The 17,270-nt window shown below is 44.8% G+C and overlaps 1 protein-coding gene across 1 annotated transcript; it reads right to left on the minus strand.

The window, feature by feature from the left end:
* Positions 1 to 1,288: 1,288 nt before the first annotated feature.
* Positions 1,289 to 15,719, minus strand: LOC101399656 (aldo-keto reductase family 1 member B15-like). Its single transcript, XM_004430741.2, has 10 exons — positions 15,654 to 15,719; positions 12,388 to 12,555; positions 11,161 to 11,277; positions 10,106 to 10,183; positions 6,433 to 6,555; positions 6,059 to 6,165; positions 5,567 to 5,648; positions 4,935 to 5,018; positions 4,199 to 4,281; positions 1,289 to 1,559 (listed from the first exon to the last, which is right to left on the minus strand). The coding sequence occupies exons 1-10, from the start codon at positions 15,717 to 15,719 to the stop codon at positions 1,517 to 1,519; spliced, it is 951 nt and encodes a 316-aa protein (XP_004430798.1). The 3' UTR covers positions 1,289 to 1,516.
* Positions 15,720 to 17,270: the final 1,551 nt, after the last annotated feature.

Below are 17,270 nucleotides of genomic sequence, written 5' to 3' on the forward strand. Positions count from 1 at the left end.
ACATGGGGGTTGGAAGAGCTGGGCTATCAAACAGGAGAAGAGCAGGTGAGCCGACTCAGACACTAACAGCAGCAGGAAGGCTACCAGTCCTTGGGATGGAGGATTTAGGAGGAAGTGCTCTTTCTTAATCCCAGAAGCCACAGCACCTGGTAGGAGATAGAATCAAGGTGGAGGCTGGCTGGTAAGAGCTGGGACCACAGAGGAAATGTGACTTCTATGGAGGTGCCACTCAGAGAGAGAGAGAGAGAGAGAGAGAGAGAAACACATGGCTTTTCCCTTCCTCCTGCCCACCAGTCCCCTAACAGTACCTTCATTGACCAAACCCAGGCAGAAGCCATCTGGCTAGGGATGCTGGGAAATGTAGTTCATAGGCCCCCGCCATGCAGAACAGGGGAGGGTAAGGACTGGGAGCAAGTGGGCAAAAGACCAGCCAAGGAAGGAGGAAAGCCCTCACTGACTGGAGGATGAGCATTACCTCTGGGGAGGGAGTCAGGAGAAGGGGGATGGGAAGGAGTACAGAGTGTCCTGAACCATGATGATAACCATTTATTTCATTAATAATTTTTTAAAAACGTTTTCAATCCAATATGGCAAAATGTTAGCATTTGTTAAATCTGTGAGGAGGGTGGTCAGATGCTCATTATGTTATTCTCTGTACATTTATATATAAGTGGAATATTTCATGAGAAGAAATCATTACAGAAAAAGGAAATGTTCCAGATGAATGGAATAGTAAACATTCTCCTCATTCAGATGCGTCTCCCTTTCCCACTCCACTCCCAGGGCTACACCACACAGCACTCCTTCAGTGAAGAGTGGCACCATCGAATGTCTCACAGGCTCTGCCACCACCAGAGTTGACTCTTGGCATAAGGACATGTTAAAGGAAGGTGGGAGAGTGAGAAAGGGAAAAGGTAGAGAAAGGCAAGGAGGGAAGGTGCCAGAAGGCTTGGGAGGGAGAGGACAAGTCACAGTGAACTCTCCCAGAGCCCGCCTGCCTTCACAGCTTGGTTCAGCCACTTACAACCTGGGTGGTCTTGGGCCAGTGCCTTGGCCTCCCCATTCCTGCACGTCCTCTTCTGTCAAATGGGAAGAAGAGTCCCTACCTCGCAGGGGTGGTCTCAGGATTCAATGAGTTAACACACGGGAAAGGCACTTCAAATTGTGATGGCACACAGTAATCTCTGATACCTGTTTGTTACTATTATTCTTCTTCATCTTTTATCTTTATATCTTCAGTTACCAGAGATTCCCCCCCTGCCCCCTCCCCCACCCATGATCAGATCAAATTAGTGAAAAAAACTATAATTTGCTTCTCTGGGTCATATCTCCCTCTGATTTCTGGTTGAATATACTGATCTAGATACAACACTGCCTAGAATCTGACCTACGTGAGGGCCAGACTCAGTATGATTTCAGATAAGCTTGGCTAAAATAGGGCTCTAGTGGAGAGAGTTACACGTCAGTAAAGCGAAGGTAAAGAAGCTGTGGAATCATCTTCTCAGGAGACTCAGCTTCAGTATTCTGCATTGAAGGGATATTCGTCCAAATCAGCCAACCTGAAGAGAAAACAGGCATAAAGAAGAATATGTTACCGTTAGACTCTGGTTTCAAAGGCATTCTTCTCTGGTGTATCCTGTGGTCTTTGTGCTCTCCCAGCCTCCTCCCCAGAAGATTCTCTAAGAACACAAGAAGGGGCCCCACCTCGACCTTCCATCAAACTGATCTGAAAGGTGTGCTAGGAGGAGGGCAGGTAAGCAGTGAGCAGGGCACCAGAATAGACTCATAACGATAGCTAATAACAATCCTGGTGCCAAGCACAGTGCTGGTGCCTTACAAGCATGATCTCATTTCATCCTCACAACACTGCTAGAGGGGGAACAACAACAGAACAGTTTGGGGGTGTCGTGAGCATTAAATGAGTTAATAATACATGCAAAGAGCTGAAGATGCCTGGCACATTCTAAGCTAACGTTCAGTAGATGTGTAATCAGTACCATCATCCCAGTTTTGTGGATAAAGAAACCAGCTTGGGAAACTTAGGAAATTTACCCCAGGTCACATGGGTAATAAATAAGTGGCAGAGCTGGGATTTGAACTAGGTGGACTCACTGCTGAGATTTGCCTGCGTTGGAAACGGTGCTGGAGAAGCAGTTTCGTCTCGGGGACTGTCACGTTTTACGTTCGACCTTCCTTTTCATTCTAAGCAGCTGCTGCTTTGCTGTCCTCCAGCAAAAGTAAGCGATTGGAAGACGGGAAAGGCTGCTCTATGACAGTGGGTTGGGCAGGACAGATATGTGATATCATGACATGCAAACAATGATTGAGATACTGAAACGTTTTTTAAAAAGTGAGAAACTGGGGCCGGGATAAACCTGTTATCCAGTCTTGTGGCTTCAAATACCACCCACGTGCTACTGACTCCCAGATGATTATCTACAGCACAGACCTTCCGTCTCAACTCCACACCAATACATCCGACTGCCTATTGACATCCCCTCTGACATGTCTAATGGGCCTTGCAAACATGATCCCAACCAAACTCCTGATTTCTTCCCCCAAATGGCAGTTCCATCTTGTGTGGCTCAGGCAAAAACAAAACCAAACAAAGAAAAACTGGAGCCATCTCGACTCCTAATGGTTAGCAAATTCAGTGCCTCTACTTTCTCAACGTGTCCAGAACCTGACCATTCCTCCTCTCCCCCCACCATCACCCAGGTCCTGCTACTGTCATCTGTTTTTTTTATTTATTTATCTTTTTGTGAGGAGATCAGCCCTGTGCTAACATCCACCAATCCTCCTCTCTGTTTGCTGAGGAAGACTGGCCCTGGGCTAACATCCGTGCCCATCTTCGTCCACTTTATATGGCTCACCAAGCAGTGCTTCGGTGTGCGCCCGAGAACCGAACTGGCGAACCCCGGGCTGCCGCAGCGGAGCGCACACACTCAACCGCTTGCACCACAGGGCCGGCCCTATGCCACTGTCATCTTTTCCCTGGATTATTACAACAGTTTCCCTACACAGAAGTCAGCATGGCTCTTTTAAAACATGAGTCAGATCATGCCACCTCCTGCTCAAAATTCTTCAATGGCTTCTCAGCCTGCTCAGAGCTAAAACTAAGGCCCTTCTCACAGCCTACACCACTCGGCTTACTCTGAGCCACTGACACCTCTCTGTGACCTCGTCTCCTCTCACTCTTCCCCTCACTCATTCCACTACACCCCAACTGACCGCCTTACTCAAATGATCTAAACACAATTCCACCTTAGGGCCTTTGCACTTGCTGTTCTCACTGCCAAGAATGCTCTTCTCCCAGACATCCACATGGCTGACCCCTCACTTCCTTCAGGTTTCTGCTGGACTGTCACCTTATCAGCAAAGCCTCCCCTGCCCCATCCTACTTAAAGTACCAATCCCACCACGACCCACCACATCCTATCCCCGGTACCCAATTTTATGCTTTCTGACATATATATTTTGAGTTAATTTCTGTACTCCCCCAATAGAGAAGAGTAGAGAAATTAGAATAGAACAGAGAAGAAGTAAAATAGAGAAGTTAGACAATGCCTTCCTGCAATTTACTTTCTTTGTTAGGTGTAGGATTCATTCTTGTTTGCTGAGAAAGATTTGCCCTGAGCTAACATCTGTTGCCTATCATCCTCTACTTTGTATGTGGGTAACCACCACAGATGGCCGCTGACAAGTGGTGTAAGTCTGTGAAGCGGAGCAAGCCAAACCTAACCACTAGGCAACTGGGCCGGCCGCTGTGGGATTCATTCTTAGTTGACATATTTAATTTGAGTCTATTTCTGTATTCCCTCCCTAGGATGCTAGCCTGTGAAGTGTTAGTCCAGTGTCATATCTCCAGCACCTAGAATGTGCCTGGCACGTGGGAGATGCTCATTAAGTAATTATTGAGTGAATGGGTAAATGGATGCTTCTACCTTCTACCTAGTGAAGACAAGTCCTCTCTTGAAATTCTAGTCCTACACCCAGAAGTTCAGATAATAAACAGCAATTAGGGATATGTCTTTGCTCATAATGATCCAAGGTGCTCCAATTTTAATTTTCAAAACAAGCAGAAAATAGTATTTGAAGATAAAAGTAATCCCAGATAGCTTCCACTCCTTCCAGCTAGCCCTCTACCAGTTTAGAAAAACTGACGATCCTCCTAGTTAACTTAGCCCGGTCCACTTACTCTCCCATGCGGAAGAACCTCCAATTTCTGTTGAAGCTGAGTATGGTCGCCATCTCCTTATCACTCAGTTTAAAGTCAAAGACCTAGAAAGGCGAGAATTCCAAAACATCATCGGTAAGGCAATTTCTGGTGTGATTTGTGATTCTCAGCCAGGAGCAAGCTCACATCTGCAGCACTAACTGGCCATAGGATTTTCTTCCAGTGTGTCCACTGGATACGAATTGGCTCTAAATCAGGTCCTACACAAAGACTGCTGTGTTTATAGGGTTTACTTCTCTAAAGTGTAGGTTACCAGGCTTATAGGCGTTAAACCACAGGTGTGCACCATGTCTGTGCTCCCCAATGCACACATGGGTTCTTCCAGGTCAGTTCAAGTATGGTCCATACCTCCCCTGCAGCTGGGAGGCGGGGTGTTTAGGCCAGAACAGTCTGCTCCTGCCTGTGGCCCATGACCTAACTGCTCAGGGGCAACCAAGGGTCTTTTCAGTGGTGAAAGGCACAGCTGGGCTCAGATCTGACAGGACTCCCTGGCCGCTCCCCTCAGCCCATCCTTGGCCCCTGGGTCATTCATCTCAGCTCTGCTGAGGTCAGCTCCCTGGCCTGAGATATGACGGGGTGGTGGGAAGGAGGTGAGGCCCACAGACAAGACAGGGATGGGATGAGAAGCCTAGTGAGAAAGTCTCTCCCATCCCTTCCTCAACTGAGGAAAACCAGGGCCACCCAGCCTGGATCCTACCTGAAAGTTCTCCACGATGCGTGCTGGTGTCACGGACTTGGGGATCACAGCCACTTTCCTCTGGATATGGAATCGGATCAGAACCTGTACAGAAAGGGACACCATGTCTCCACTTCTCTATAAGGAGCTCTCCTCTACTGAAAGGAAAAACAAAATCTCTCTGCCACTCACTGTGTCATCAGTTACAACAGCTAATATGACTGAGCACGTCATAGCTGTCAGTCACTTGTTAGTCCTGTGGTCCATTATCTCCCTTAATCCTTAGAACAATCCCATGATTTTCCTTCTTAAAAAATAAGGAAAGTGGCTTGGACAGTGTTTGGGGTTATAAGGCTGATAGGTGGTGAGCTGGGCTCTGAACCCAGCTCAGCTTCAAAAGCCACGCTCTTGTCACTGAGCCATAGGGCTCAACAGAAGCTGTTAGACAGATGCTATCCTGGTTTCAGCAAGAATCATGGTATTTCCTGGAGGTCCAAAGAGACTTTCAAGGAAGGGCCTTAGTGGGCTTCTTCTCCTGTTTTCTTCACCTTCAAGGAGTTACAAACACAATACGAGGACCAAACACAAGACTGGTTTGTTGGGGCAAAACACACACACACGTGTGCATGTGTACGTGCACACATACATTGTACCTGTGCTGTAGATTTTTTGTGCTTTGCAGCAATCTCCTTAATCTTGGGATCCTTCAGTAGGGAAGGGTCTTCTGGCTTGGCCCTGGAGACAGAAAGATGGCTGGTGTGAATAATCATCATTGTTACCATATGCAAACGAGTATTACTCCAATGATGGTCCCAAGGCTGATCATTAGTCTTCTCCATGTGGGAGACAAGGCAAGAGGATCTGAAAGCTTTGTGTCTTACCCCTGAGCCCACCCATGGGCTCTGATGCCTCAGCATTTTGCAAATGCTGGTCCAGGGCTGGGTGGCTGAACCCGAGTATTTCCACAGGATCAGGCATGTTGCTGTTTTTTTAAAGTTTCTATTTTTCCCCACTGTTTGGGTGTGCCAGCCACATTGTCTCAGATACAATTTTCTTCCTGATTGCTTATAGTCTCATACCAACATTAACCAATTATAGAATAATTTTTTAAGACTATCATGAGAATGATCCCTCAGAAGCCTCACCAAGGTCTATCTGGAGAGCCCAGAGCGCCATAAGCCGTGACAGTGATGCCTTTGGAGTGGCAGTACTGGATCAATTTCTCCTGCGTGAGGTATGGGTGAACCTCAACCTGCAAAAGCAAACAATCCTCATCACCAGGGAAGTTGGCCTGCTTTGTGAGCTGCTCATAGGGAATTCTACACACAAAAAAGACTGCCAAGTAAAGACCACACACTGTCCACTGCCAGACTGGCTACACCAGACCCTGTCTCCCATCTCCCCAAGTGTCTTCATCACTGAGCCCGGAGGTAAGACTCAGTACATAACAGTCAACTTGCTTCCAAATGTTTAAGAAGTAATGGGGCAGAGCTCTTATCTTTGATTAAATAGAATTTACCTGGTTAGTCACTGGTTTGTATTTCAGTCCAGGTTTGTTCAAGAGCCTTTCAATCTGGAAGTGGTTGAAGTTGGAGACCCCAATGGCTTTCACGAGCCCCTCGTCCACCAGCTCCTCCATGTCCTGTTATAGAAAGGAACACTTTGGGCATTTCTAGAGGCTTGGCTTAGTCCTCTCTGGGGCAGGAGAAACTGGCAAAGGAGCCACTGTGCTACAATTAGCTAAAGCATTAAAAAGAAATTTCAGTGCAGCCCATTGATGTCCATCAAGGGTTGTTTCCAGCCCTCCTGCCTGTCCCCAGCTTCAATGGTTTCAGTAAGAAACCCCAAGGAAAGATAGCTTTTTATAGTTTTTAGTCTATGAGTGGCACTTTTCCAAATTTGCCCAAAGATACCATATGTGTTAGCAGCAGCCCCAAATTTAACAACTATTTATTATTCATTTATGACATGTCTAGATCCTGTCCAGGAATTGTCAGGATTTAGAAGTATACAATGTGCTTCCCTCTTCCGAGAATTTTGCCGTCCAATGAAAGTGCTAGGGTTTCCTTCTGGGGAGCATTCAGCCACGACACTGAAGCTGCCTCAGATCACTAGACAGAGACTCAGCCCTGAGATTCTGGGAGGTCATAGAAGGAAGGGCCGCAGTTGTCAGAAGAGGCTTTGTGCGTGGAGTTCAAACTGGGACTCAAAAAATCACTTGAAGAAAGAGAAAAAACAAGAGCAGGTGAGGGAGGAAAGTGGGAGCAAAGGCTTCGAGGGAGGGACAGGCGTGAGGTGTTCCGAGGATGCTCTATCCAGTGGTTCTTAAACTTGGCTGCAATTTGGAATCACCTGAGAGCTTTAAAACATACTGATGCCCAGGTTTCACCCCCAGAGCGTCTCATCGAATTGTTCTGGGATGTACCTAGGCACTGAGATTTTTAAAACTCCCTGGGTAATTTTAATGTACAGCAAAGTTGAGAACGACCAGATAAATGATGTAGGTCTTCAAATTGGGCAAAAGAGTTTAGAATTGATGAGAATATAGGGTCCCTGAAATGCCTGAGTTGGGCAATGAGATAACATAAAAGTTTCGTGTGTCATAGATAGGTGCAGTTGAGTCTATGACACATCTTGACTTTTCTACTATTTTTTTCTCCCATCTGCTTCAGGGCGGTAAAGGAGGTTTCTTTTGAAAGGGTTGTGGCTCCACATAAACATTTATCGTGTCTGTATTTCATCTTAGATCCTCTGATCGAGATCATCAAAACTTTTTCATGCCTTCAAAGTCTTTTATTTCACAGTTATTCTCAAATCCACTCAAGGACAAGGCACTGTGAAAATCCGGGTACTTTTTGCAGAGAACAATGACATAATTGCCACATTTGGTCCCATCTTAAAAGCTAGGGCAAAAAATCTTGCGGAACCATCCTTAAGGTATGCTAGTCTCCACATCTCACAACGAATAATTCCTCAGATAGGTAAGCACTCATGTTTTACCAGGGTCATATAGATGACAGAGCCCTCTTATCACATTTAATGCAAAGGCTGAGTCTGCTGTAATTTTAGTCGATCTCTAGGACTTACCAAGCTTCTCATTGTCAGGAATAAATCATTCGTTGAGTGGAGTCCATGCACATAAACCATTATATTCTTCACTAAATCATCAGTCTTGAAACATTGATCTCACAGGAGGTTGTTCGTGGTAGGAAAATAAATATGTTGACTTTTTTTACAGTTAAGTACCAGAATTTGAGTTTCTTTTCATGGCTATAATTTTGTCACTAGCCAAGAGAAAGTAATATCTTTTCTTGAGATTCAGGCTTAATAAATTTATTTTAGTGAATTTACCAAACAAGTATTTCAGACCATGTAGTTGGATAATGACTTGTGTGGTCGTTAAGGTAAAAAGGAATATGTAAATCTAAAAAAACCAGCATTTCCAATGTATAGTTTGAACCTTCTTTCTAGTATGTGGGCTTAACCACCTCATGGCTTGGACAGCAGTGATATTGTGTCACATTTAGCACGGATTCATATTTAATTGTATGATCAAAATAGCAGAATGTATGACAAATTGATGCCTTTATAAGATTTTCCCAAGATTATTTGACTTACTTCTGTGTATAGTCTCTTGCTCATGAGATACGATATTTCCACTGATTAATTATTTAGCATGACTTTTAATTCCATAAATCATTGCTCTGTTATGATTGCTAGTTTTAACTTGGAGAACCTACCTACAAATGACATATCCTTATAGAGCAAATCCAGTGGAAATACTAAAGAACCTTATTGTAATTCTTTACCATGGTTGCTAGATGTTTGCTTTTTTGTGTGTGTTTCTACATATAACACAGAGAGCTTGATAACAGTCTTAAAAATCCACCCACAGAAATCCAGATAGTTTTCTCCATACTTGGTTTTAACAGCCTTTCTGCTGTTAGCAGGCAAATTTAAAGATTTACTTGCCAAAGATGATTTTCCTTACTAATACATTTAGGGGGTCGCTGTATGTGCCGTTGTAAAATGATTACTTTTCTGCTTCCTTACGCTTTCCATCAGTTATCAATCCAGTTTTGCTATCTGAATTATCTTACTGCTAGTTGTTGAAGTTCAAAGCAGCAGGAATGCTGTGCTTACAGATACTTTTGAACACACAATCCACAGAAAAGTTACATTGAATTTAACTACGACAATTCTAAGCACCTCAGAAAGGTTGGGTTTAATATATTTTTAAGCTGTAAAACACGATACAAACTCAGAAGGACATGTGCCCTTACCCTGAAAACTGACAACACAATTAACTCTCGGAGTTTTCTTCACTCTCATTTACAACCTGTTCATTCACTTTGTTCTCTACTAGCATTTGCAAGAGGATACAGTGATTTCAGAAAAAAATGATCAGAGAAAGACTTTTGTTCCTTAAATCCATTTTGGATGTGAATTACATGGAACTGGTAATCTGATCTGAGAAGTGGGCGCTCGTGTCCTCTGATGTTTGGAACTGCATATTCACTGTGTGCCATGCACAAGCTTTAGGGCATCGGTGGTTGGACTTTTGAGACAGAGAGACCTGGGTCCAATCCCAGCTCTGCCACACTCTTGCTACATGACCTGAAAAATTCACCAATCTCTCTAGGTCTCAATTTCCTCCTCAGTAAATGGGGATGCTAATAGTATCGGCCTCGTAGGGTTGAATGATTAAATCAACCCTCTGATTAAAGTTCCTGGCACTCAATAGGTGTTGGCTATCTTAATCCTTAATTGACACATCCTAAAAGATAGATATGATTAACATGTATTACAAGGTGTTTTTTTTAAGAGGCAGAAACTAGGCTTTCTAGAGATAAAAAACTTACCCTAGTTTACTCAAACAGGGCACACCAACCTAGGGTGAAACCTCTGTTCTAAATCCCTCCTCTGGTTGGAGAACAGCATGTGTATCCTCCAAATTTAGGTATATTATAGTCACAGGCTCATTGCAGGACTCAGTTTTAGCGTTTGAAAATATAAATAGTATCAGATCGACCCAAAAGCCAAAAGTGATTAGGAAAGAGTTCAAAGAATTAAAGAATAACAATGAAACAGAACAGCATCAAGTACACAGGCTCTTTCACACAGTGCAGACCCCTGTGGATGACTGAAGAAAGTTCTCACTCCCAGCACACTTAGAGGAAGATTGAACCTACCTCCCAGGCATCCAGGAATGTTGTTTTACTGGTAAGGATCTTGCCTTTATCATCTTGGGGATAAAAGTCCTCCCCAGGCTGTAAATGCAGAACAAAAGCTTAGTGCAATGTGCATCTGAACCTCTGGTTCTGCTACCTGGGTCTCAGGATCCTAAGTCGTGCTCTACACCCACATTTCATACCATTTTTTCAAGTTTCTGGGTACAAACTTCAAGAATGTAAGTTTAAAGAAATCTCTAAATCAATCTACTATATTATATAAATTCTTATATTTTAGAAACTGCTTTGTTGGTTTTAAAACCATTAATTAGCACATTCCACAAGCCACCATTATCACCACGGGCATTAAATTCATAAACCCAGTCTCCATACACACTTGGGGGCAAACTTCAATTTCAAAATCACCAGACAAGGGTTAGCTCCCAAAAGAGTGGCTTACTGGGGGAAGATACTGGCCAACTTCTGTTCTTGCAGCCTCAAGAAGCCTGCACTTAGGGATGGCACGCTATCATCCCCCTAGCTGATCACGAGGTGAGGGAGCTGGGAATTCATGTCCTTCTCCCCTCTCAGGAGTAGGCAGGAGCAGAGCCCCAGGTAACGTGTGCTGTTTCTTCCATGAGGACTGGCTACCTTCCAACATGACTACGCTTGGGCTTTTCTCCAAGATGGCACTCCCAGGGCGGGCTGTGGTTCACACGAGGGTTAGCCCTGAAATATCGTTATGTAAGAGCCCCCTGGGGGGACGCTTGGCATGGAATCAGGACCATGGTGACGTGGCAGTTGCAGCTTGCCTGGGCTGCCAGAAATCCTGATTCTCTCAGATGCAGCTGAGAGAGAACCTAGGCCCGCGGTCAAGCTCCGCAGCCACACGTGGACTCGGCCTCCCTTCCAGACCAGCACCTTTCTTCCCCATCGTCTCCTCCTCACAACCTGCAGCTCAAGTCATGAAGCGCAAGGCCTCCTGCTTCAGCCTGCCCAGCCCCCAGGCCTGGTCCAGCTGCTATTCTCCAGCTCCCGCTTGGGAACTGGAGTCTGGGACAGAGAGTAGCTCAAACCTGTAATCCCTGTGGCCAGTGAATAAGATAGATGTCCAGATAGTCCAGTTTCAGATCCTTGAGGGTCTTCTGACAGGCTTGCTTCACTAGAGGTCTCTCGAAGAAGGTGGGCCATAACTGCAGAGATGCAACAGTGAGACGTCAGTACTGGGGAGAGAAAGCGCCATGTCACACTCCTTCTTCTGCTTTTTGACGGACACCCTGATCTAACCCGGGGGCAGGCCATTTATAGCAAAGTTGGTTAAGACAGGTGATCCAGGTATGGAAGATAACCAGGGTGCTGAGAAAGTCAATGACATTTCTTACATGTTGAGGGTAAGTTATTTTTTCAACTCTCCTGATGTTCTATACGTCTCTTATTTTATTTAGCATATTTGGGCACTGATTTTGTATTTATTTACATGTGGTATTCCCTTCCTTGGTTGTAGGCTTTCACGGGGCAGGAATTATGTTCATCTTTTAAATGTCCAGCATTCTTAAGGTGTGGTGAGCAGATCGTCCTCTCTCTGCACTCCCATGACTCCAAGCCTGTGGCCCCAAGTGACGACTCAACAAGGAGTCTATCCAGACTCAACCACTGTCAACAGTGGGGTCTCTTTGTCCCACCAGATGCATGCACTTCCCAAGTACCTATAACTGTTGTTTTTCAACAAGTTGGTTATAATACAGATCCATTGATTCTCAATCCTCTTTCAGTTGACCTCCTTCCTGTTTTTCATATCATTTTGTAACTCACCTTTTACTAGACTGAATTAAAATGAAATACATATGTGACAATAAAAAATTCTCCTGCCATTTTGCAAAATACTCGCTGGCTGAGAACCTCTGGCCTACAGCCATTGAGACAACAGTGCTGAAAGGTGGGGCTTCAGGATCATTCCCTCACTCCACCCTTAGCCTGTGAGTACCACAGGGCAGATGGATCCCACTGATGGGGAGCAGGGAGGCCAAGGGCACGGCCATGGCTCACTGGAGCCATCCCACTAGGGGAAAACTCTGTGGAGACGGGGGTAGGGGGCTGGGAAGGAGTGTCTCCACATCCCAATACTGGTCTAGAGTATGGGTTTGTTTGTGTCCAGAGACGTTATACAGGCAGTGAGGAAGAGGGCTGGGGGAAATGGTGTGAGTACTTAGAGGGAAGGCTGGCAGAATTCTGGGTACTGACCAAGTCCAAATACTTCCGCCTGCCTTGAAGTGCAGTCCTCCCTCCAAATGAGCCCCATGTACCTTGCTAACAATGAAGAGGTCCTCCCTCTTTACAGCCTTCTCTTGGATCTTCTCTTGGATGGCTTCCCCCACCTCATTCTGGTTCTCATAGAGATAGGCACAGTCGATGTGGCGGTATCCTGCATCAATGGCCACCTTCACAGCCTCTTTGACTTTGCCTGGAGAAGACTGAAAGGAAAAAGAAAAGACTATCATATACTTTCATCCCCAGACCACCTTCATCAGGCTCTCCTACACAACCCAGCTCCTCCAAACCAAGGCTTCACTGGGATTCCATTATCCATAGGACACCTGGGAGGAAAACAATCCTTGGAAAACTCTTCAAAAGAAAAGGAAGGAAAGTGAATTAACTTGATGATTATGGCCTCATGTCCTATGGTGGCTAAAAGCCCATTCCCTCTAATTTAGGTTAATCATCCTGCCCTGAAGTGTCTCCAGGTGTGTGGGAGAGACAGCTGGCCTTACTGCAACCCTTTCTAAAGACCAGGCTGACAGCTGGATTCTGAAATCACCCAGAGCAATTTCAGTCAAGTTCCCCAAACGGCCATTATCTAGCAAAAATCCAGGCTCACCACCTCCTAGTTGTGTGGACTGATCAGATTACTTAATTTCTGTAAACCTTGTCTGTAAAATGGGAATAACAATAGAACCTGCCTCCTGAGGTGGGTGTGTTGACTAAGTGCATGGTGAACGTACGTAAAGTTTTAGCCCAGCACCTGGCACACACTAAGGGCAAGGGTGCATGCCATTTTAGAATTATTATTTCAGAAAAAGGAGAAATAGAAAACCTTGTAAGAATGAAGTTTCTTTTCCCTTCTTAAGGCAAAAAAAAAAAAATCAGAAAGCATTAGAAATATCACATTCTGTCTAATCCAGTGAAGCTAAACAATGCAAAAAAAAAAAAAAAAGCACTTAATACTGATATTTCACAAAATCTTTTTAAAACCTCTTCTACTGTAAAATAACAAACATGTTCAGAAGCATCCCATGGTGCCCTTCTTAAGGCACAAAATTGGGATTCTCAACCCCACATGGGTAAAGAAGCTAATTAATTATGGCATCAGCTTTTATTCTGCAAGATCAATCTGCAGGAAGACGGGGCATGTGCCCTCAGATCCATCGTCTTGGTTCAGGATTGGGGCGAAATTTAAGAGGTTAAGGAAACAGGTTGGCACATGGAAATGCTGGTGAGACAGGCATGGATTGGTGGATTTCAAGCATTCGTGGTAAGGTTATATTTATGACAGGGTGGGGAAGGAATTTTAACACTGAATCTTCCTAAATGAGGGAAGCCTCGCTTCTGATAAGAGTGACTGTCAGGGGCCGGCCTGGTGGTACAAGCGGTTAAGTGCGTGCGCTCCGTTTCGGCGGCCTGGGGTTTGCAGGTTTGGATCCCGGGCGTGCACTGACACACTGCTTGTCAAGCCATGCTGTGGCGGCGTCCCATATAAAGTGGAGGAAGATGGGCACGGATGTTAGCTCAGGGCCAGCCTTCCTCAGCAAAAAGAGGAGGATTGGCAGATGTTAGCTCAAGGCTGATCTTCCTTGCAAAAATAAAAGTGACTTTCAAGCCAACCATGATGACCTAGTGGTTAAAGTTCGGCATGCTCAGCTTCAGTGGCCAGGGTTCAGTTCCTGGGCAGGAGACCACACCACTAGTCTGTCAGTAGCCATGCTGTGGCAGCAGCTCACATAGAAGAACTATAAGGACTTACAACTAGAATATACAACAATGTAACGGGGCTTTGGGGAGGGAAAAAAAAGAGGAAGATTGGCAACAGATGTTAGCTCAGGGAAAATCTTTCCTAGCCAAAAAAAAAAAAAAAAGAAAAAAGAAAGTTGATGCCAAAAAAAAGAGTCTAACTTCCAGATGTATTCTGGTCCTTAGGTTCCACGGGAAAGAGGATCTTTGGTTCCAAGGTGGTTTCAGGTCACAATTTCTTCTTTCCTGCACGCCCTGGCTATGTGATTGCATGGTTTTTCTGAAAGGCAATTCTGAATCACTTTGATGATAAGAGATGGGGTCTGTTCTAATGTGTCCTGAGGGTGCAAGGTTACACCCTTCCCAATCATCACACCCTCCTTTACCTTCACTGCTAAAAGTACATGATCCTTTAAAATTAGATCATCTCCTCATCTTGAAAATGGCTCCCTTCATAATCCTTACTTCTGAAAAGAATTTTCTGGTATGTTTATAAGGGGTGACCAGGTTCACTGGAGATCTGGAAGTGATTATTTGTCATATCTGTTTCAAAGTCAGTGCTCTGATTTGGGGCAAAACAGCCCTGTTCAAGTAAGAGAAGCTTGGACTTAATCCATCTGGAATTGGAGTGCTCACCCAGACTGACCAAGAACACATCCTGAGAATGACCCAGGCCTGGGATAAAGAGGGATCCTACTCTCTAACCCTGGAGAGGCGAAGGGAAAGAGGAGGCTCCTAGAAGAACAGAGCCAGTGGGGAGAGAATCATCAGAGGGACAAGAGAAGAAGATGCAAGGACTGTTCCTGGTAACTAGTCAGGATGGTACTGTCACTGATGGAAATGAGAAAGAAGGCAGTTAGGAAGTGACGGGGAAACATCACCCTAGGAGAGGCTCAGGAGTCTGCTTTCCTGTGCACTGGGAGGTGCCTGTCTGGGTTTTGCCAGTTGACATGAGCACACCTGGGGACCCTGAGCTCCTGACTCCCACCCTGGCTCTCCTCTTGCTGGGTCCATCCTCCCTGTGGTCTCAGCACTTCTCAGACTCTACTGTGCACCAATCTCAGGACTACTTGGGGATCTCACTGAAGTGCAGATTCTAACTCAGTAGCCTGGGGTGGGGCCTGAGACTCTGCATTCTCACAGGCTCCCTCCCAGGGGTACTGATGCTGCCAGCCCAGGTTCCATGCTGTGCTGTGAGCAGTGCCAGGGCCTTCCGAGCCCTGGCATCCCCTCCTCTCAGCCACCCAGGCAGCAGCAAACCCATGGCCCCTTTAAGTGTCCTAGAGCCGGGGAGAGTTAGAGGGAAAGGTGGCTAAGAGAGAAACTGCCCTGGAAAACCTTGATAATTGTTAGTGAAGCTCTCACCATTCCTGCAAAAAGCCAGACTTGCAGCCTGAATCAGCCCTAAGAAAGGAAAGCAACCTCAGTCCTGGCTCCAGGGCCAAACTCTCACCTCCCCAGACCCCTGCCTCAGGGCATTCCCTACCGACAGAGGAGAGAAAATGCCCTCAGTCCCTCCTCCCTGCCCGCCAGAGATGCACATTGCAAATATTTGTATATTTACCCGCCAGGTGCCCAGGCCCATGATGGGCATCTTGGCCTTGGTGCTGAGTTCCAGGAAGCCGGCCATGGTGAGTGCAGGAACTATTCTGAGCCAGCAGGTAGAGTTCTTCTGCCTTGGTCCAGGGCGGGGCAAAGGTCCTGGTGCAGAGGGAGGAGCTGGAGGCTGGGGGCTGGCAGTGGTCTCTTGCCCTGGCATGAACAGGAAGTCCTTACAGCCTCTTTTGTAAGACTGAGTACTGTTAATGGACCTCAAACATCACAGCCTCATGTAAAGTTCTCCCTGCTACAAAATGCATGAATTAATTTTATCAATTTTTGTTTTCTTTTGCTAGGTTAATAAATGGAAAATAAAAGTCCATTATTTTAATTTGTTCCTATCTAATTGCTCTAGAGTTGTACCTTTTTTCCCCAGATCATAGACATTATCTGTTAACCACCTGGATAGGATCTTCAGATGCTAATATTCTTCATATATTTATTTAAACACAATAATTGTGTTTACAATGAACTTTTTAAATCCTTGTGATTTCCTTAGAAAGAAAACTATGTGATTATAAAATGATATATAAAGAAAAATTGGAAAGTGTAGAAGATTACAAATAAGGAAATATTAATCACCTGTATTCTTGCTGCTCACGATACTATTGAGAGAGCACTGTTTCTCCAGCTTTTTTTCTGTGCATTATATATTTTTAATGCAGTGCATATGCTTAAATACCACAAAATAAACTTTTCTATACATTTATAAAAACTCTTCTTAAAACTGTTTTTACATCACACATCATTTTTAATGGTTGTAGAAGATTCTGTTTTCTGGATATATTATAATTTATTCTATCATTTCCCCTATTCTTAGTAATTCAGGTTGTTTTCAGTATAAATCAATAATATTTCAAAGAACATCTTTGTGAGTAAAGCAATGGATACATTACATTTTTATTAATTTTAGGCTAGTTCTCCTGAAGTGGGAGCATGTGCTCAAAGGAAATTTATTTTAATTTATCATGTGAGACCTGGTTCAAAATTGAGTTTTTTCCCAACATCATTTATAGAATAACGCATGCCACTGTTTGTGATGTTTCAATAATAATTTATAAAGCATTTACAATTTTCATTTTTTAATATTATAAAAGTCATATATACATACTCTTTGTAAAACATAAAAAAGAAAAATCAGTAGAGAACAGAGAAAAGGTTATATAAGAAAATAAAAACCATCCATACTCCCATGTTTAGAGATGATTATTGTTAACATTTTGGGGCATACCTGCAGATGTCCACTTAAGTTGGGAAATCTCAAAGAGGAGGAGAACTGTGCCCCGTTTCCTAGGGTGAGGCTGGGAAGAAGACATCAACTCTGGGATGGAAGCTCCGGGACCCCTAAATTGTAGAGTGGCAATGACTGCAGGTGGTGTCCAGGTGAGTGGGCCCGAGGGTGGCCTCAGGATGTCCCACGAGCCCCAGCCCAGAGCGGGGAGAGCAGCCTGATTGTTCAGTCTACCGGGGAAGCAGGCTGAAAGGAAGGAGCCGGGGGTCCACAGATGTCTCAGAGCTGGGATTGTGGAGGTTGTCATGTGGACATACACAACCTGCACATCATATTCAGGGGAGCTGGATC

This window comes from Ceratotherium simum, chromosome 1 (genome assembly GCF_057802395.1).
Source record: "Ceratotherium simum simum isolate JZ-2026a chromosome 1, ASM5780239v1, whole genome shotgun sequence".
Classification (NCBI taxonomy): domain Eukaryota; kingdom Metazoa; phylum Chordata; class Mammalia; order Perissodactyla; family Rhinocerotidae; genus Ceratotherium; species Ceratotherium simum.